Here is a 20875-nt window from a genome sequence, read left to right on the forward strand (position 1 = left end):
TCACCTGAGGACGGCTGCTTGTGTTGTGGCCGAAACGTCGTGAGAATTATTTTATTATGTTGTATTTTTATTATTTTATTATTTCCCTTCTACGTGACTTTACCGAAAGAACCAAGAAGATGAATCCCTGCAGTCACGAAAGCTTTAAATCGAAATTTGGTCATCAGTAGTTGCTTGTTTAGGAACAGTCTCGTCCCTGCCATATAAAAAGTGGAACTTCTGCCACTGGACTGACTCAGAGCTACAAAGAGAAGGCGAGCACTGCTTCGACCACGTTTGAGTGGGAAACCACCGTAAAAATATATATTTTTCGCATTTTAACTTTAAATGTTATGAGTTAGTCGTAAATCTTATCCGTAGGCTTTCAAGACTAATATGGTTCATTTTCGAATTCCTCCAGTCTAAATAAAGATTATGATTCTTTGTCGATCTAATGCGAATTGTCAGCTATACCCTCTGCCACCCGACATAGCCAATCAAATCAGGTTGTGACATTGGGCATATGCCAAATGATATGTTTTTTCAGCGAACTGGGGGGAGAATGATGGAAAGCAAGTTATTTGTTTATAATTTTATACGACGTTTAATTGGAGATTGCATCCAGCATTATCACGTGTTAACACGTGAGAGGTGAGATATCAACAGCTGATGATGCTGTCCAGCGAAACCTCATCATAAAATAGTAAAAAATTAGCTTGATCTTCACAATTATGGTTCGCTGAAAAACCAAATCATTTGGCTTATTTTCCCACGTGACAACTTCATTTGATTATGTTTATTTCGGGTGGCGGAGGGTATACATGAAAATTGGTATTATACCGACACGATCTAACCCAAAAGTAACTAACTGTGAAACATAGTTGTTAGGAGTATAGGCAGACGATATTTTACTAGGTCAGAACTCATTGAGGCTCCAAGTCTCTTACGAAAGTGACCTGGGTCGAAAAATATATTGCTCAGCATCATATGCAGGAGAATTGACCGAATTTTATGAACTTCCAGCCAAACTGAACATCGATATTCATGGTATTCATTGCTATCTGCCTGGTTGACGATGCTCACCAGTTTTTGCAGCCCATTTGCAAAATGCTGCCTGGCGCGTAGTTTGTGCTGCTGTAAGAACACTTGCACTGGCTCTGATCCACACAGCTCAGACCATCGAAATCAAGGAGAAGTCCATCTGGGCAGTTGCAGCCCTCCGAACATTCCTCGTGACATTCCTGCTTCCCACAACACGCACAAGACAGGAGGCTTACACGTGCACAACGACAGCAGAAGCCAGGTAACTTGATAGCATACTGACCGCTATCATCATCCGCCCCCTGTGATTGGTTATAAAGGTTAATATAATTTATTGGTCTTTATTGATTCTTCTGTACTCAAATTGTATTCATTGTATAAACATAAAGTTTTTGTCATTACTCTACCGGCAACAGTTACAATTCAGGACTTGATACCATTTTTTATTTTATTTCTCCCCACTATTTACTAAACAGAATTCTTTCATCATCCAGTAATAGAGAGCTCTCTTCTGCTTGGCCTTGTACAACCCTTTATCAATCCGCTCCTCTCCAAAGGGTTCCCAGTAGCATGTCGGTCATGGGAGGTTGTTTGACCGTACGTTTACACGTTGGCCAGCGTGGGCGGATCGAGGACTGATTCAGATATCTCTCGCCACTAATGTTAGCCACGGGTGGGAATGAAACAGAGCTGGCCAGGTTAATAGAGAAATGCGCTAAGCACTGCACCACCGCTCCACCCCATGTTTGGCACTAAACCAGGCATGTTAATCGGAATGCTTTCAATGCATACTAATCTTGTTCGCAGTGTTAGTTAGAAGGGGTAACATGTTGTACAGCTGATATTATAAGGTAGATGGCAGGCACCTCGAGGTTGCTCAGCGAGGCACAGGTACTCCTGCACGAAGAGGCACACTGCTGGTACACCATGTCACCGGGACACGTCACGGCTGAGGGAGAATTGACGAGACATCACAGCATCAGATCATATCGTTTACGCGACTGCTCCAGCACAACATTTACAGTTTAAAATATAAACACTGTATATTGATAAACTATGTGTGATCATCGATATGAAGCCAATACAACTGTCGTGCGCAGTATGTCATTATGTAGACAGGTTACTGAATGACAGAATACTCACTGCAATCTAGAAGTAGACGCCAGTTGGCCAGGACGACTCCTCGAGAAGCACAGATGTACGCGTAGTCTGCGAATGTCTTACATTCGGCGCCTCTCAGAGCCCCAGCTGTGCACACCTCATATGTGCAGTCCTTTTTGAAAGCATCCGGGTTGACACGTGTGTGGCAAACTAAGAAAACAGAGAGTAGCAACGTAGTTGTACGGAGCGTTGCGTTCAAAGCAGCGCTGCGACCAAGTCACACAGAGCTAGGTGCCGACGCTTATTGGAATGAATGTTATTATTTGTAAAATGGATGAGCTGGTACATGTCAGAATATGTCCTTGCAAAAACATATCCTGCTCGCACACAAGAGAATTACCTGAGATTCATTGTTAAAGGGCAACTTATAAATCTGAATTATTGTGATTAACACTAACATAATTTTTACATCGTTGAATTAATGCATTTACGACACAGTGGATGCTTTTAAAGTAAAATAAGTTACAGATTCCATACACTTCCACTCAATCGGGATGCTGTTCTAAGCAATTGTGTGAATCATAGTGTCCCGAGAGGAGCAAAGACTGTTCGGCATATTTGCAGATGTCAAGAGGATACGTACAGTTAAACGGGTCGATCATCAGTTTGTTGCAAGTCTCTTGGGCGGCCGCGTTGAGCTGGGCGTACGTGTTGCACGGAGACGCCAGCGCCAGCGAATTGGCATCGGGGCACGAGTTGGTCGCTCCCTGCGCCACCTTCCAGCGAGCGGTGAAGGCCCACACCTCGATCTCGACATCTCCCGCACGCGTCATGAAGTCGTCGCGCTGGTCGCGGGTGAAAGTGCCGCACAGCCCAGCCACCGTGCCTTCGAGCTCAGGCGGAGCCGTCACGTACAGGCGCCGCACGCCATCCCAAGAGATGCGCAGGCCGTTGTCCAGAGTCACCTGCAGGGATGATATGACAGTGTTTTTTTTTATGCAAGTCAGAAATCCCCACGTGAACAGGAAAGATGATTAAAAGCTGAAAAGTGCACGAAGAGGCATGGAGAGATCCATGCTTTATGAGAGACAGAAAAAGGAACACACGGATCATCGGGGAACAACACAAATCAGAGACTCTAATTGACAATGAATCAAAATAAGTGGGCTTGTTTTAGGATACATCACTGGACGGGATTATAGCCGATAGACAGGACTGGTGATACAATGTCAGGCATCGGAGAGAACGCGCCCACAAGATGATGACCACCGTGGATATGGAGGGATGAGATCAATGCATGTGCACTAATGAGATCGATGGTAGCAGCGGATGGTGACCGCACGGATTGACATTGGCCGATGATGAAGCCTCCCACGTGGCAATGTGGACAATTCTGGTGTAAATATACATGTGACACAGATGTGTATGAAATACATTATAACCAGTGATATATATAATATCTGTGTCACGTGATTTGATTCATTTTATAAGTAGGCTTCATAATTAGCTTCTGTTGGGTCAGATTGTGTGGGTATAATATTTCTTTATTTTTGCTGTCGGCCGGTGGAGGGTAATAGTTAAAAATGTACATTATACCTACATGATGTAACCCAAAATAAACTAATGATTAGTCATGTCATTTGATGTTTGATTTCGAGGTCATATATAAAATTATATAAATAAATAAAGTTGCATCTGGTAGTACATATTGAATATAAAAATGTCCTTTATTTATCTAGGGAAGCCTAACTGAGTCTCAAGACTTTTTTACAGCAGGGTCATGCATTAGGATGATTGATAAATGTATAAGTGGCTCAGAGATTGGCCAGTGTCCTCCGCCCCCAAACTGCTTTCCACCCCTCAACGTGAGGCTTCTTCATTTCTGTCGGCCACTTCATGTTTCTGGTGTTCACAGAGAGCCACCCACAGAGCTCATACTTGGCACCGTACTCACCCTGACAAACTGGCCAGAGACACGTTCCACCAGGAGACCTGGGATTTTCCGGGGCAGCTCCCCGATGCGCCACCCGTTGAGCAGACACTCGAGAGGCCCTTGGAGGCGCAGCGCTTGTCCACCAGCACGAATGTTGACGGCGCGGGAACACTGTGTGGTGATGGGGCGGCACGATTCAGGTCAGGGGTTGCGTGCATCGAGGCGAGTTGGTTTGATGTGTTCTTCCCAGACGTAATTAGGATGTGAAGTTGATTCTTTCACAAGGTGACAGCACAATGGGATGAAGTGGGGTTTTTTTGTTTTTGGTGTTGTTGTGAAGATGTTGTTGACTACGTGAAGAAAGTTCAAAAAGACATGTTGGAAGGGGAGTAAGGCGAGTAGACACGCTTCCGCCAAAAGTTATTTAAAGTGTCATAATTTTGTTGTAAAGATATTTATTTTCCACCTGGAGTTTGGGTGATGAGTACTGGTTGTCAGTGGATTTTAAACTGCAAAATATATGAAAATAAAATGTTTTCATGTAATCATACATTTAGGAGATGTGTAATAATAGATTGCTGTGTAATTATTTATCAATGCAGTGTTATGTAACTATCACTATGTTGACCCCTTTTGATAAAAAAAACCTGTTCATATGATTCCACAAATATCGGAATATTATGGATAGGCGTACCTTGTACTCTAGTGGTAATGCCTTACATCGATAATCCCTACTCGAAGACAACTAAGAGCAATGTCCTGGAAATTGTCGAAGGGGAAATTAAACCTTGGGATTAGCTGATGTTGAATCGTGGTGGGTATTCTGTGAAATTCAATGGTCATTTTGCACCTGTAGAGGGCATTAACCTTGAGTTGAATTACAGTTCCTCACTCCCACGCTTGCTTCCCCGAGCTAGTACTGACACAGCTGGCTGTTCTGTTTTCACGAGTGTGTGTCGCACCACTTTGGCGGATGATCCACAAGCGGCTCCCTCCAGCTCTATGGCGTAGGCCTCAGCAGAGGGGTCCGAGGGTTCCACCAAGGTGTACGCGCATCCCAGAGTCAGCCCTGCCGCTTCGTAGGGTCGCTTGTCGAACGTTGTCACGTGCGTCTCTCCCACTACCTTACAAGTGGCTGCACCACACACAAGGGACCACCATCATCGTCATCACGGTGGCTAGTATCCATGGGATTTCTGCCTTGCAAAATGTTATTCAGAGTAAATAACGGTGGTAATGACGTTTTGTCGTAGTGGTTGTAGAAAGCTAGAATAAACTCAGTACTCATACTCATGTATGAATGTTTACTTAACACGAGCATGATAAGACAATGCTATACCCGCAGTACATTTCAAACACTCCTGTACCTGCATGTATATTTAATCATGTAAATGCTCATACTATACATCTGGGCTTTTACGTGAATTCACCTCTGCAAAGGTGTCGAATGTCAGGTCAATTTCACTCACATTCTGGTATCCAGACATATAATTGTATTTGATAGCAGGTTCTACAAAACAAACATACGAAGGAGACTAATTCACACACGGCTGTAACGACACATACCTTCACATTGAGTGGTCGTGCATTGCCAGTTTCCACCAACACACGTGCTGTCAGGAAAGAAAGAGATTCAAGTCGTCAGATCATTGCCTACATCTGTTGGTCCCCTGAGTCAAATAACAGATTAAACACGTATACATTTAAAATGGAACAGCTTGTTATACATTCAAAACTTTTCGGACTGTGGGTATATAAATTGCCCAATTTGGTTTTGGAGCGGTAGTTAGCGCACAGTGCTATCAACCCAGGGAGGATCCAAGTTCCGATACCCAACCGTGGCTAGCATCTTTGGCGAGTGATATTTGTAGAGACGTGTAAGTGCGTGTGTGAACCACGGGAGATGGAATGATGTAGCACGTGTTGTTCATAGTTGAGACAGTTTATATACAACAGTAAAGTAGAATTGTTATGAGACCATCCTGATTGGAATCACCTTAGTCTACAATTAGCAAAGGTGCCGTGGTGGAAGAAGAAGAAGAAGAAGAAAAATAACCAACGTATCTGAACCGATCCTGGCCACCCCGCGTTCACAAACCCGCACTAAACAGCGTGATGAACGAAGTACGGGCAAACCACCGCCTACAATCGGCCAACACAGCTCTTTAATGCATTTAATTAATCAGTGGGGATAATAAAGTTCCCTTTTAAATATCGAGCGACGGTATCCCCAGTTTCGTAGTAAATATAGTAATTATCAGCTTCGATGGGTGCTGCAATTGGTCAGGTGGGGCCCCAATATTTGATTTGCGCAATTTGCGGAAGCCAAACTTTACTGCTCTAATTAAATAAAAAAATATATAGTGGAACGTAAATGAAAGCATTTTCATATAATACATTTAAACCGCGTTTTAAATACGTTTGTTGTTGAAAACATCTCTCATGGTGGTTGTCAAGAAGGCCCCAACTCTTAGCTTTGGCCACCAGGGGGGGGGGCAAGGCACCCCTGCCCCAACGTTAGTTACGCAATTTGGTATTCCAAATGCGAATTGCAACATTATTGTGGGACCTTTGCGTTTGTTGAGCCCTCTGCTGGAACCAGCCAGCAAAACGCGCCATCTGCGTGCTCACCAGTTGTTGCAGTCGACGAGGATGATGCTGCCAGTGGGATATTCATCGCCCAAGCTCGAGCAGGGACACTGGTCCTGCGTGATGCAGGTCTTGTCGTGCAGCAGGGTACCGTCTGGGCAGTGGCAGCCCTCCACGCACTGCTGGTTCTCGCAAGTGAACACGGCGCTCTTGCACGTGTGCGGGCAGGCGCTCCCACAGTCGTCGTACACCATGGACGGAGGACATTCAACGTCTGTGCAATGCAATTGGGCGGGGGCGGGGGGGCAAAGAGTGAGTTAAAGAGAACAAAAATGCTTTCGGTTGGTGGTCAGTGCTGTCACCGAGACTTTGTGCCTGGCTGGGTAAAGTTAGCTAGGAGGCTTAGGAGGTCAGTCGGAGCGCTGAGCTAACACGACTGTGATCATGGGTTCGAATCGAGGCAGGTGTCTGTGAGTGTTGTGAGTTGATTGTAGTTCTGTATAGTTTTACACGTTCAGCTATGTGGTGGTATGCTGGAGGTCGCAGGTTAAATCCCGACCCTCACGCATGTTTGGAGTTTGCATGTCTATGATGTCTGTCTCCCCGTGGTTGTGCGTTTAGATGATTTAGCTGTTATAAATATTCACATAAGCCACTTCGTTGAACTATCATTTGTGGCCAGATCGCTTCTGAAAAAGAGCTATGTAGAGCTTTACCTGGTAAAATAAAAATTGTAAAAAAAGAAATAGCTCAAAAAGTATGTAGGTTACTGTTATACGTAGCAGAGCATGTGAAAAATCAATGCTTATTGTATGTCCCAGAAAACTCTTCATGAGCACATGGTGTTCTATGAAAAAGAGTAATTGCCCGAAAAGTCAACTGTTTTAGATATTTTTAGTCATTTTAAGACCACAGTATTATTGATCAACGTGTTACTTTTTTGTTGTTGTTATTTTTGTTATTCACCACTGGCAGCGCAGTTGTCAGCAAATAATTTGTGTGCACCACAGGTCACCTGAGTTGATCTCAGAAGTGTCTCTGCTGTGTTGTGTCACCCTTTGTCAGCCTTTCTCACACATGGGAGGGTCCCCAACGCACTGCGATCGATCTAAATGGCTACCTCTGTCTTCGTGACGTAACGCCGATAGCACATTCAGTGGGTGAAAAAGGAAAACAAGTGGATCGAACCCCTTTCGGATTCATAGTAGAGTTTCGCAATAAGTTTATATTCTTGGTTCTTTCGGTAAAGTCACGTAGAAGGGAAACAATTAAATAATAAAATAATAAAACAATAAAATTCTAGCGACGTTTAGACTGCAAGCAATCAGTTGAAACGTCGTGAGAATTTAATTGTTTTATATTTTTATTATTTTATTGATTCCCTTCTACGTGACTTTACCGAAAGAACCAAGAATATGAATCCCTGCAGTCACGAAAGCTTTCAATAAAAATAAGCTTATAGTGAGATAATGGATGCCCGTCACCCCTACAAGCATTCGTCAACAACCTAAACGGAATCGCAGGTTTATTCCATCGACTCGCTGGCGGTGGTTGGGGGCTATAACGTGAGAGCAAGGTGTGTGTGTGTGGAGGTGGGAAAGGCGTGAGAAAGACGCACGGCACAGGTCCGGTGCCCGCCAGCTGAGCCTGTGTCCGCGACGCGAGCACGCCCCGGCATACGCCTCGAAGGAGGCACAGTGGCAGTCGGTTCGGTTGTTCAGCAAGCAGAGGCACACGTCCTCCAAGCAGGCGCGCATGTACGGCTCCGGGCTCACGTCCTGCAGAGAATAGTCGTGACAACACGCGTCAAATGAAGGGGGCAGCCTTCAAACCAGAGGCGGCCACAAAACCAGTGTTGAGTCGCCACCAACTTTGCTTCGTTATCCCAACAACTAGGCTGATTTTTTTGCGGGTGTATATTGCAGTAAATCTGAAATATTCAATAGAAAAAATTGTTCAGCTCGTGATTATTAATGAGGGGGGAGGGGGAGGTTGCCCGATGTGGAGGGACGTCACCAGCTAATGGTTATTGGGGAGGGGTGCGGCATGTGGGGTGACGTCACCCCCTCATGGTTATTGGGGAGGGGTGCGGCATGTGGAGTGACGCTACCCGCTCATGGTTATTGGGGAGGGGTGCGGCATTTGGAGTGACGTCACTCGCTCATGATTATTAATGAGGGGAGGGGTGCGGCATGTGGAGTGCGCGACCTTCTTGTGCGTTAGTGGAAATTTCCACGTGGGCATGAATATTAATGAGGGGGGGGGGGCTCATGTGGAGTGACGTCACGCATAGATTCAGCACTGTGCTGCGTATATTTATTTTTAAATCCTTTATATTAAGTTGCGTGCTTGCTTGCGTGCTTGCTTGCTTGCTTAGGACCGTGCAAATCTTTCGGTCGTTTTTTAACCCACTTCCCGTGATCCAATCGAGCTGACATTTTCCACACAGACTCGTTGTGCGTGACAATTAATGTTCGTGAAAAAAAATTCCCAAAATTTTACACTTTTTAGGCAAAAAAAAATTATTTTACATATATTCAAATAGAACGCATTCATGGCTTTGGCTGAACGTCAGAGTGTAAGAGCCCAGAGCGTAACCCCTCCACAGGCCGTGGCGGAGTAGCGCAGTTGGTAGCACCCTCGCTTCCCATGCCAAAGGTCGCGGGATCGATCCCCGCGTCCTCCACAGGCGAATATATTTTTAAATCCTTTATATTAAGTTCGCTGCTACGCATATAAAGGATTTATAGTGAAAAACTTTGTTTTTACGGGTTATACTTATTCACCGTCGCTTTCTGTAAAGAAACGTCATATTTGAAGCGACTTTGCATAATAAATTATTTAATTCAGCTCGACCTTCCTCTGCGTCCGTGTAAAAATCCACCCACTCATGAATATTAATGAGGGGGGTGGGCCTTATGTGGTGTGACGTCACACGCGGGACGGACAGACATTTCTGTGTGATTATAGGAGGTAATTTGACTGCACATTCGAGTGGGTAACCCCCGCCTCGGGAGAGACTCCCCCCCACCCTGGGAGGGTTGGTGGCTGATACATGTTTTAGTGGTTTAGTTTCTGACGTAAAATTGAGAACAGGCAATAAAACAGGTGTTAAGATCTTCAAACAGCAAATAGGTACCGATTGCAAGGCATCAAGTGTGCATTAAACCACACATACTTGTCACGAAACATGCAAACAGACATGCTCTGATAATCTTCACAGTGTCTTTAGTCTAAGATTGCTGAGACAAGTCAATAAAGAAGGCTGTCTCTGGCGTAGGCCAATCAGCTTCAAAGACAATGTATGCATATATCAGAGCGTGTTTGCATGTTTTGTCACAAGTATGTGTGCTTAATAAAGACTTGATGCCTTACAATAGGTATCTGTTTCGTCTATCAACAGCTTAACACCTGTTTTATTGCCAGAACGGATAAATCCTATAATTTTGTCATCGTCTTTCGAACTTCATCTGAAATTAGCGTTGTCTTGGTTTTTATCGTCGTAATTAATGATTTATTCGCTTGCGCGATCCCCACTGGTTTTCATTTTCGATCTTAAATTCACTTCACAAGTTCAACGGGATATGCAGTGTCATGAAGAAGAGGTTCCTTTCGTTAGGCATTTCCTGGCAGCATACCCGATAAAGCTCAACGCAGTTTTAGTGAAACGTCGTCGTATTTTGATGTTAAATTCAGTCATGAAAAGTCACCAATGAGGAGGAGGAGGAGGATTATTATTGGTTAGGATTTGATTAACACATTATCCCGTACAAATAATATGTGTACACGTGACAATCTTGTCTGATGGTGGAGGGCTCGTGACAATAATTTTGCCATAAAACTACCACGTGGCCTAAATCCCAAAAACGTAAACGTGGATCAATTAAGTAACATTCATGCATCTGACTAGTATTTCTCACTATAACGCAGGATTAACCTACCTCGTGTAAAGTGTGATGCGTGCTTGGTAATACGTACGTCTGTGCAGTTGGAGAACTGATTGTGGCGGATCTTCTTGCACTGCAGATAGGCTATTGGAAGCGTATCTGGCTGACACATGCTCACGGCCGATGAGCTTTTAAGGCAGCTGTCATCTGAAAGGGCAAGGTAGCAATGTATTTCATAAATGTACGTTTCAAAAATAATAATATACTCTGTCGAAAATACATCCACCGCAGAGATAGAGCGATGACGTCCCCTTGTGTGCAGGAGATAAGATGGATTGTTGCAGCACATGACTGACAGATGGTGGACAGTTTGGGGAGGCCTTCATCCAGCAGTGGATTGATCATGGCTGCTGATGATGCAAGTCCTTAGTGCCACATTTATCATTATCGATTGCGTGGGTACATATTTTTTGACGTCCCAAGTGCAGTGTTCGTAAAAAAATATTAAACAAAGCTACACGTATCAAAGACGTGGCATGTATATGTGTGCACACGCATCTCTTTTGAAAATCCACTGCTGGATGTAGGCTGCAGCCACACCGTGTATGTCGTGCGGGTTATTTGATGATCACGCTTGTCACTGTGAGTTGGTGAAGGTGGCGAGCTTAAATGTAGTAACGCTGGTACGTTATAACAGTGGATTTCATTCCATCTCTTATCTTCTGTCTTGCTTGAATCGACAGAAGTGGCGTAACTATATTATCAGGTCAGGGGATGTGGCAATCTGTCAGGTGGGGTCCCGATATTTGATTCGTTTCGCACGGTCACACCTAGGCTATACATCGCTGCTCCTCTTGCCTAATTACATCATTACGCTCACAGTCTCGCTTTAGAGGCGCTCCAGATTCGCAAAATGCAGCCGCAAGTTATGCTACTAGTATCTCATTTGTTCAATACTGTGTTTACTATGAACCTCAATGTAACAGGCGTACCATAAAATCATGATCTTTTCTCACACGCAGGAGTCTACACATGCAATGTATGGTTGGCACAAGAATATAATTAGAATACATTAATTATCCACGCCCTGTGATATATTACGCAGTGGCATAGCATGGTTGGCATGGGCCCTGGTGCAATAAGTGAAATGGAGTCCCCTATTAACCAACTTCCACCCTCCTCACTCCTTCCCCAGTGTTGCAATAGCACCGCCCGCACATTTTTGACAGCTACTGCCACTGCATTTAGATTATTTATCGCAGATAATGCTGCTATAAATTTCCAAATGATAAACCACTTTGTTGAGCTATCATTTGTGGCCAGGTCGTTTATGAAAAATAAGTTAATAGCTTAGTGGGCTATACCTGGTAAGATAAAAAAATGTGTTTAGTTTTATTTGTATATTTAAAAAAAAATGTGCTTTGTTTATCTTTCCTATACTTTGCACTCCTATCGTGTTTTTCGTATTGTTTGATGTTGTAACGTTCTGACCCGCCTCTACTGGACATCTGTGAAAAAGGGCTTTAAAGCTAATCGGATTCTTCCAGTAGAAACACATTCTGTTCATTACACGTACCCTCGCCGGGCTCCGTGGCTCGCCAGCTCATTCCGAAGGCGAGCGGGCAGGTAGCGAGCCGTCCGTTCTTCCCGGTCAAGTCGTCCGACGTGTCGTTGTTGAACAGGCCGCAAAGACCGCACGTTTTCTGACTGAGCTCGTTGGTGACCATCACTGATATGGCATTTTCGCCGTCCCAGCGCACGGTGAAGCCCAGGCCGCTGCGAACGAGGATGGAATCGGCGATGCGCTCGATGAGGAGGCCGTTCCACGACGTGGGAATGGAGATGAGGCTGGAGCTCGAGGAAGCCACGGGGCCGTCTTCGCTGCCACTGAGGTCGAGGGCGATGAGCCCGATGGTGATGGTTAAGTTCCTGCGAGAGTGCATCGTACGTCAGACAAGGGAGGTCAATGATGATGATGATGATGAATCAGGAATGAGTATCATGCATTTGGAACTCCGCTGTCTCATTCAATAACAGTGTACTCGTAAAATAATAAAGGTACCTTAATTATGGTTCTATGAGCCTCGGGCACAATTAATGAACTCTAGAAATGTGAAAGGTGCTAAAGTCTGGCTCTTTGAAGCTCCGTAATCGGGCTATCTGCGCATTATTTCATAAAATCATGGATGTGTGTGCGTACGTATACACCTATTTTAAAGGTGCAGTGACTGCTAATGTCCACTAACTGCTCATGTCTACTAAAACTAAATGCCGCAGGCCATTCCTGCTGTGGTGTCGGACCTCTTGCAGTTGGCGAGCGAGTTGCACGGCCGCACAGTTCTCAGCACCACGGAGAAGGTCTGGTCCGTGCAGTCTCCCGCCAGCAGATAGGAGCAACCTCCGCGGAACTCGAACAGGGACCCATCAAAGGAGCGGAAATGGCTGAGACCCCACGCCACGCACTCTCCGGGATTGCCTGCGGGTCATGTGCAAATGATACGCTTGTACTCCACAATAGAGGGGAGGGGACATGGTGCAGCAGGGCTGGAGGGACACAGGTTTCTTGACCGTCAGGACAAGAAATGAGCCATGCTAGGCTGTTCCAAGATAGCACTAGCACGGATTGGATATGATTTCAAATAGTCGTGGAAACGTAGCATTTGTTGTTAAAAGTGTATTATTTAAGCAGAGCTCCCTTCTGTGTTTCCACATATACATACAACATAGTTCAGTCTATCACCCTATTGGCTTTCTAAACCAGTATTATCCAGCAGCATTTGTTTAACGAAGCAAACAAACTCTGGACCGGTTTTGACCTTTAGGGTCTCATCGGTAGAGTCAGGCTTGTAAAACAAATGTTGTCCATGGCCAGAATGAGGACTTGGGTGACTGGATTTGGTGGCACGTCTGCTAACGCTAAAGTTCCCACTGACGGCGCTGATTACCAGCGGCATAGTACCATGGTTGGCATGGGCCCCGATGGAAGGAATGACACTGGGTCCCCTGTCCAATTCCTCACCCCCCCCACCCCCTTTGTAGCCCGGCCTGGGGCCTGTCTGTTCCGTGTGTCGGAAACGACACTGGGCCCCCTCCGGCTCGTGCGTTCCCGGTGCAGTTTCACCGCCTGCACAATCGATAGCTGCGCCGCTCCTCATTACCCTTAATAGGCCGGTGTGAACACCGTGTGCTGAGTCTCATCGTACCTGGCTCGAAGTAGACCGTGTTCATTTGCGAAGGACTCGCGATGTCTTCCGCTGTAGAGATAATGGGATACATCATACGGGTCAATTGACTGCACACGCGGATATAAAACATACAAAATAACGCACAATTTGTGTGGTCCATGTAGAGTCCAATCCATAGCTAGATGAGGGCCTCCCATCGCCGTGTGGATGTTATTTAACCACACTTTACCACGTTGGTCAGTGCGTAATTCACTCCATTAATAACACTGTGTAACAAATGTATTATTTTTTTGTTATTGGGAAGTAAGTGTTATTTCCTAATTGCTATTATTCCCCACCAACTTTGCTTTTGTGACCAGGACAGTGATATTCCTTCACGTAAAGTCCGGGTCACAAAAGCAAAGTTTGTGGGGAATAATAGCCTTTTTATATTCTTTTGAGGCATAAGCATTTAGAAAAGAACACTTACTACCCAGGAACAAAAATCGTGTTACATAGTATAAGCGAAGGCAGGGGGAGCATAGTAGCTGTAGCATAGAAATATAAGTACTGTTGCATCGTCTGCTGCTCACCACCCTGCTGCCTACATTTGCTGTCCAGCCTCAAGCCTGCTAAGCTTTCAAGATCTGACGAGATCGGGCACATTACGGGTGATTCAGTCATGGGTCAAACTGAAATTTGAGTTGACATCTGAGTAATTCCGCTGATAGGCATCGTTGCTTATTATTGTCATTAAAAAACACATCTTCAATGTCGCATAGGATACATTGCTTTTGTTAACCACCACAAAACTTCCAGAAACCCTAATCCATTATCACATCAGATTACCTATGATATGTTTATATTTGGTGCCTTTACGTCCATTATCTGACCCACATGATCCTCTCCATATTTGTCCAGCGCTTGTTATTTTAATGTCATACCGGGCACCAAATCACACAATGTAGATAGCACGTAGTAAGCTACGCGTGTGCGTGCTACATTAGATCAATGGGCCATTGCAATGCACACTCCAGCACTCATTTGTCACACACATATATTTTGGGGGGGGGGGGGTGTGTCCCCCCCCCCCAATATATATTATAATTACGGCCTTGCTTCAATATATTCAGGACTACAGAGCTTGGACAAGTGTCGTTGGTGTCAGCTGATCTGTGGTTCCAATTTGAAATTATTATAACTGAGTCTTTGCGAGTGGGTGACCCGGACGCAATTTCGGCACCCGACACCCCACATTCAGTATACAAGTGTACGTATGTGTATGTGTCTATAGCACACTGCTCGGATGGTGACTCACGGTAGCACTGTGGGAAGCTGCCGTTCCAGTGGCCGTCGATACAGGCGATGAGTGGCGGGTCGATTGCCATCGCAAAGCTGTAGCCCTGGGCACAGTCAGCTCGGCAAGTCTGCTCTCCCGTCACCTCCATCACGCAGCTCACGGCACCGTTCAGCGGCGGATCAGGTGTGGAGCACACGATCCGATTCACTGTGGGAAAAGGCACGAAAGGGTTCGGGCATCGGAACGCGGGGCCAGGGATCATGATGATGGTGGTGGCGGTGCATGGTGGATGCGGAGGAGACGCGACGAAATGTCGCGGTGTCTGACGTTTCGTGCTGAGCGCTTCCACAGGAACTGAATCGAGTTCCTGAAGGAGCTCCCAGCATGCAAAACTGACAAACGGAGCAACCAGAAAACGCATCGGAGAGCTGTACAACACAACCACGAAAATGTACGCGGTTGCTGGAGAGATTGTAGATCGAGGAAGGAAGGTGTCGTGGGGGCCATGTGGAGCAGTGACCACGTGTGGTTTGGGGAAGTCTAGTCGTGTTAGCTATCCTGCTCGCCGAATTAATTTTACTCTGTAGTGCATAATTATTATTTGAATTGTACATATTCGGTCCGTTTGCCAATCCACTGCTGGATGAGGGCCTCCCCCACGTGGTTCTGATCGGTGGGTTTACTGTATTTTGACCAAACGTTGCCACGTCGGGTCAGTTTAGAAATAGTAATTAAATCGTGAAATGCCACTATACAGTAGTTCAGCATTATAATTAAGGGCATTAATTCAATATACCACCACTGCATGCGTTGACTTTTAGATTAAATAATAGTTTCAATCAGTACCAAAATCAATTGTAATGTATAGCCAGTGCTACAACGATCATAACACATAATATATCTTTTAAAATGTAATTCTTCATGACCAATTAACGGCCCGTCCGTGACACGTCTCTGTTAGAGCCCTCTCGTGGCGATTGGATGCATGCGGCGTCAGACGACTTGAACAGAGGAGACTGGGAGACAGGGAGGGGGGAGACGGGCCATGCCGGGTCCCGCAAGAGAACTGAAGTGGAGTTTCGTAATTGCCGGGTACTCACGGATGCAATTCGGCATCTCTGCCGAAGGCGTCCAGTTTCCGCTTCGACAGTTGTAGACGCCGGTAATTCCGCCCTGTAAGTGCAGATGTCTGATGTCAGCACTCGACGCAGTAACTATTGACGATGATGTGGCCGTGGTGTGCAAGGAACGAAACAACCTTCAAGAACGTTGACCTTAAAAGCAAAACATATAATAGGCGACCTTACAAGCAATGTCCCGAAGAAGGATCATTGCATGAAACGTCGTTTATTAATGTTGTTTATTTAAGGCCGTGTTCTTGACAAATGTGTTGAGGTTTTGTTGTTGAAGGTAAAGGTGCAGCCCTGAAATGTCTTCCTCACTCCACTGCTGGTGGAGAGGCCTGCACGACAGTGAGCTCGAGAGGCAATTCTAGAGGGTATTTTGGTCTACTCTTCCACGTTGGTCAGACGTCTCGGAAGTGGTGAGAGTACACACACAAATGCCACTACGGGAGATTGAACTGGTGACCACAGGATTAAATAACGCGAATGATTTATCTGACCACTGTCATTATCAAATGTTTTGCAAATCGACTTTTTCAAAAGTTTGGTTGTTTTATGTCTAACTGATGTTTCTAAATATGTTGAGGAAATCGACAAAATGTTGATTTATTGTAAATTAATTAATCGTTAGATGGACGGACAAGTTACGATATTATATACTGCATATACTGTACAAATGGTACAGGATTGTTTATGTCTGGATATTGATAAAATTCACAGCGGTTGGTCAATGTATTGCTTGAAAGAGGCCTCCCCACGCCGTGTCGGTCGTGAGGGTTCAATGACCATACTTCACCACACTGGTCGATGCGTGGTTGGTGAAGGGGACGAGCGGGGCAATGCCCAGAAGCAAGTTCAGATACCACTGATGTTAGCCGTGGCTGTGAATTTAACTCGGGTCGTCAGGTTCATATCGCAGTGCACAAACGATCCATGCCATCTTCTTGGTTCTTTCGGTAAAGTCACGTAGAAGGGAAGTAATAAAATAATAAAAATAAAACATAATAAAATAATTCTCACGACGTTTCGGCCACAACGCAAGTAGCCGTCTTCACCTGAACAACGCAAGTAGCCCTCTTCACCTGAAGACGGCTACTTGCGTTGTGGCCGAAACGTCGTGAGAATTATTTTATTATGTTTTATTTTTATTTTACTTCCCTTCTACGTGACTTTACCGAAAGAACCAAGAAGATGAATCCCTGCAGTCACGAAAGCTTTAAATCGAGATCCATGCCATATTGGGCAATTCCAATCTACATATATAATAAAGTTAAACGCCCCGACATTTACCTGTAAGTGGTATCCTTTCATACAGGAGACGGTACATGACAATTGGCCTTGTGAGTCGGACGCGCATTCAAGGTATCCGCTCTCGGGGGGTCGCAGTGGTTCGCATGATTTGAAGAAATCGTCGGCTTTAGACTTTTCAGGTCTGGCAGGAGGGAAGACAGAGTATATATGATCAACATTTCATCGTCAGTATCTTTTGAAAGAGACATTTGAGTGACTCGTCATCTAAACGATCGTTCGAGTAATTCACTAAATGCCCGCGGAGACTCGCGGGCATTTCCACCTGTTCGCCTGGAGGGCAGCGGGCATAGAGTGCTTGGCATGGGCCCTGGTTCAAGAAATGAAATTGGGCCCCCTGTCCAGGAGTCCTGGCCCAGTTTTGCTGCCCGCACACTCAGTAGCTAAGCCATTGCTGGAAAGAGCGATAGCAAACCGTGGGCTGTTATTCATCATCATTAGCAGTGGTCAGCCGTTGTCTATCCACTGCTGGATGAAGGCCTCCTCAAGCTATACCCATCTCTCTGCATCCTGGAGTATGGTTGTGGTGTAATGTAATACAGTATGTCTAATCTCACATTACCATTAATTCAGATTTATCAGCCAATTTATTAAAGAAGGGCTTTCGAATATGTTACAAATATCCATTAGCCAATGTTTTACATAGGTTCCTAACGTTTATACAGTTATATATCATTTTGCCGTAAATGTTAACAGACCATTTTTGTTGGAAAGTATTGAAAGGCTCATGGTGAAACTGACAGAAGAGTTGTAGTTCCATCCCCTACAGCAACAACTCAGCTTTTGAGTTCTATTTCGCATGTATTGACCTCTGATATAATAATCTTGGGATATTTGTAGATGTACCGACTAATTTAATCAATTTTAGATTATTGGAAAGTGTTGTGATAGCAGCATGTATTCGCCTAAATAATAAAAAAATACATTGAAATTAAATAAAAACTCTTTTTATATATTAGCTCAGAACTATTCCTTAATATTGTAAACGTCTAACTATTGTCTTGATTGTATATGTTTATCAAATGATAACGTACAGCTCTTTGTAAAGCCACTTTTGGAATAAAGCTTCCCCACACCTTGTCGGTTATGGGGGTTTGTTTGACCATACTTCACCACGCTGGTCAATGCGGGTTGGTGAAGGAGAGCCCTAGCACCAGTTCAGATATCACTCTTCACTGATGTTAGCCGTGGCCAGGTAATCGAACTCAGGTCGTCGGGTTCATTGTGGTGTGTGCCAAGCACTGTGCCACCACTATATATCCCGTTGATCGTGTAATTATTGTCCCACATGTCTATAATCTGACGATTTTGCCCAACGGATTTTCTTCCATGGAAACTATAACCTGTAGAAAGGCAATCGCTAGAAGGATTATTTGGTCACTTTCATTCATTTACTTACAATAAGTGTGTAAAATGTACTAACCAACACAACTCCGATCATATTTGAAGCGAATACGGTACATTCCATTGTGACCATGAAGCTAATGAATACAATTATCAACCACTGGCATACAATAATTAAATGGCATAAAATAAACTTCACAGCCACTGTTTTTTCTACGCAAGAATAAGATTTAATATATTTCTGTGCCTCCATGATGAAGGCCTCTTCAAAATATCCTGAAATTCTGTCGTAAGATGGAATCATGTTATCTACTTCACGAGCTGGTCAGCGCGTGTTGCTTATATACATATTATACCCAACGTAATTAAAAATAACCTGCACTGACAATGTACATATACATTCGTCAAAATGTTGGTCAATAAGATATCCAAAATATGTCCAAAATAGCTACTTAAACTACATGGAAATGTTACTTAATCGTACCGAACATTTGTTTCAACTGCCCTGTGAAATGACACCAGCCGAATATGCCGCTGCCACCTGCTGTGCTGTCACGCCCGCGTCTGTGACGCAAACGCCGAGCGCCATTGAGCACGTGCGCGCACAATGCGAACAATACGGGAAGGCAGACGAGAGGGCGAGAGTAACGAAGAGGTCAAGCATACTCACAAATCGGTCAGTAACACTGTCAGCACGATCAACGTGCGGCACACCCAGGCCGATGGTCCTGCCATGGCGTAGAGATGAACCCACGTGGGCACACACACACACACACACTCCTCTGCCCTCTCCTAGCTACGATGATGTCAAAATGAGTGCGTGTCTCAAGATCGTTCCGGTGGAGCTGCTGAAAGATCGTCTGTCTCTCCTCGTCCTCCTTCGTGCAATCGCGTCCCTCGTGGGAGCGATTCAGTACCGAAGTGATCGAGGCGCGGTCTATTTATACGGATTCCAACCCGGACACGTCGCCACAGCCTTACCTCTCTAGAACAAACAAGGGCACGGGGTGAGTTTGTATTTCCACAACGTAGCTACCACCACCCCAATACCTACCAATCCCGCATTAGTCTTTTGTTTGTACCGTCAGACTAGCACATAGCTCTTAATGCTTTGTTAAGGATGAGCGCCAATGCCCACAAAGGGCAGTGTTCTCATAAACCGTGTACATAGCACATATTCCTATGTATCCGGGTTCGACGGGGGTTTCCAAATGTGTACTCGCAAGCGGCTACACACATGTGCATATGTACACTCGTGAAGAACTACCACGATCCATTTGTATATCGCATGCCGATGTATTGCCCTATACAGTGAGGGAAAAAAGTATTTGATCCCCTGCTGATTTTGCACGTTTGCCCACTGATAAAGAAATGATCAGTCTATAATTTTAATGGTAGGGTTATTTGAACAGTGAGAGACAGAATAACAACAACAAAATCCAGAAAAACGCATGTCAAACTTTTTATAAATTGATTTGCATTTTAATGAGGGAAAGAGGTATTTGACCCCTCTGCAAAACATGACTTAGTACTACAAACCCCTTGTTGGCAATCACAGAGGTCAGACGTTTCTTGTAGTTGGCCACCAGGTTTGCACACATCTCAGGAGGGATTTTGTCCCACTCCTCTTTGCAGATCTTCTCCAAGTTATTAAGGTTTCGAGGCTGACGTTTGGCGACTCGAACCTTCAGCTCCCTCCACAGATTTTCTATGGGATTAAGGTCTGGAGACTGGCTAGGCCACTCCAGGACCTTAATGTGCTTCTTCTTGAGCCACTCCTTTGTTGCCTTTGCCGTGTGTTTTGGGTCATTGTCATGTTGCAATACCCATCCACGACCCATTTTCAATGCCCTGGCTGAGGGAAGGAGGTTCTCACCCAAGATTTGACGGTACATGTCCCCGTCCATCGTCCCTTTGATGCGGTGAAGTTGTCCTGTCCCCTTAGCAGAAAAACACCCCCAAACCATAATGTTTCCACCTCCATGTTTGACGGTGGGGATGGTGTTCTTGGGGTCATAGACAGCATTCCTCCTCTTCCAAACACGGCGAGTTGAGTTGATGCCAAAGAGCTCCATTTTGGACTCATCTGACCACAACACTTTCAC

The 20875-nt window shown here is 45.0% G+C and overlaps 1 protein-coding gene across 1 annotated transcript in view; it reads right to left on the reverse strand.

Annotated features, from left to right (window-relative positions):
- The window catches only part of LOC133358967 (mucin-2-like), a 63693-nt gene extending 44025 nt beyond the window's left edge, over nucleotides 1–19668 (reverse strand). The window contains exons 1-17 of the mRNA XM_061577350.1: nucleotides 19441–19668; nucleotides 17409–17550; nucleotides 16095–16167; nucleotides 15013–15201; nucleotides 13734–13784; nucleotides 12832–13006; nucleotides 12107–12459; nucleotides 10622–10737; nucleotides 8262–8421; nucleotides 6686–6917; nucleotides 5621–5667; nucleotides 5017–5189; nucleotides 4076–4225; nucleotides 2765–3086; nucleotides 2164–2331; nucleotides 1887–1969; nucleotides 1063–1220 (exon numbers count right to left, since the gene is read on the reverse strand). Of these exons, the coding sequence (XP_061433334.1) occupies nucleotides 1063–1220; nucleotides 1887–1969; nucleotides 2164–2331; nucleotides 2765–3086; nucleotides 4076–4225; nucleotides 5017–5189; nucleotides 5621–5667; nucleotides 6686–6917; nucleotides 8262–8421; nucleotides 10622–10737; nucleotides 12107–12459; nucleotides 12832–13006; nucleotides 13734–13784; nucleotides 15013–15201; nucleotides 16095–16167; nucleotides 17409–17550; nucleotides 19441–19505 (2657 nt within the window). The 5' untranslated portion in view covers nucleotides 19506–19668. The remainder of the gene's footprint in view (nucleotides 1–1062; nucleotides 1221–1886; nucleotides 1970–2163; nucleotides 2332–2764; nucleotides 3087–4075; nucleotides 4226–5016; nucleotides 5190–5620; nucleotides 5668–6685; nucleotides 6918–8261; nucleotides 8422–10621; nucleotides 10738–12106; nucleotides 12460–12831; nucleotides 13007–13733; nucleotides 13785–15012; nucleotides 15202–16094; nucleotides 16168–17408; nucleotides 17551–19440) is intronic.
- Nucleotides 19669–20875: the final 1207 nt, after the last annotated feature.

This window comes from Lethenteron reissneri, chromosome 7 (genome assembly GCF_015708825.2).
Source record: "Lethenteron reissneri isolate LAM-NWPU_2019-01 chromosome 7, ASM1570882v1, whole genome shotgun sequence".
NCBI classification, from domain to species: Eukaryota; Metazoa; Chordata; class Hyperoartia; order Petromyzontiformes; family Petromyzontidae; genus Lethenteron; species Lethenteron reissneri.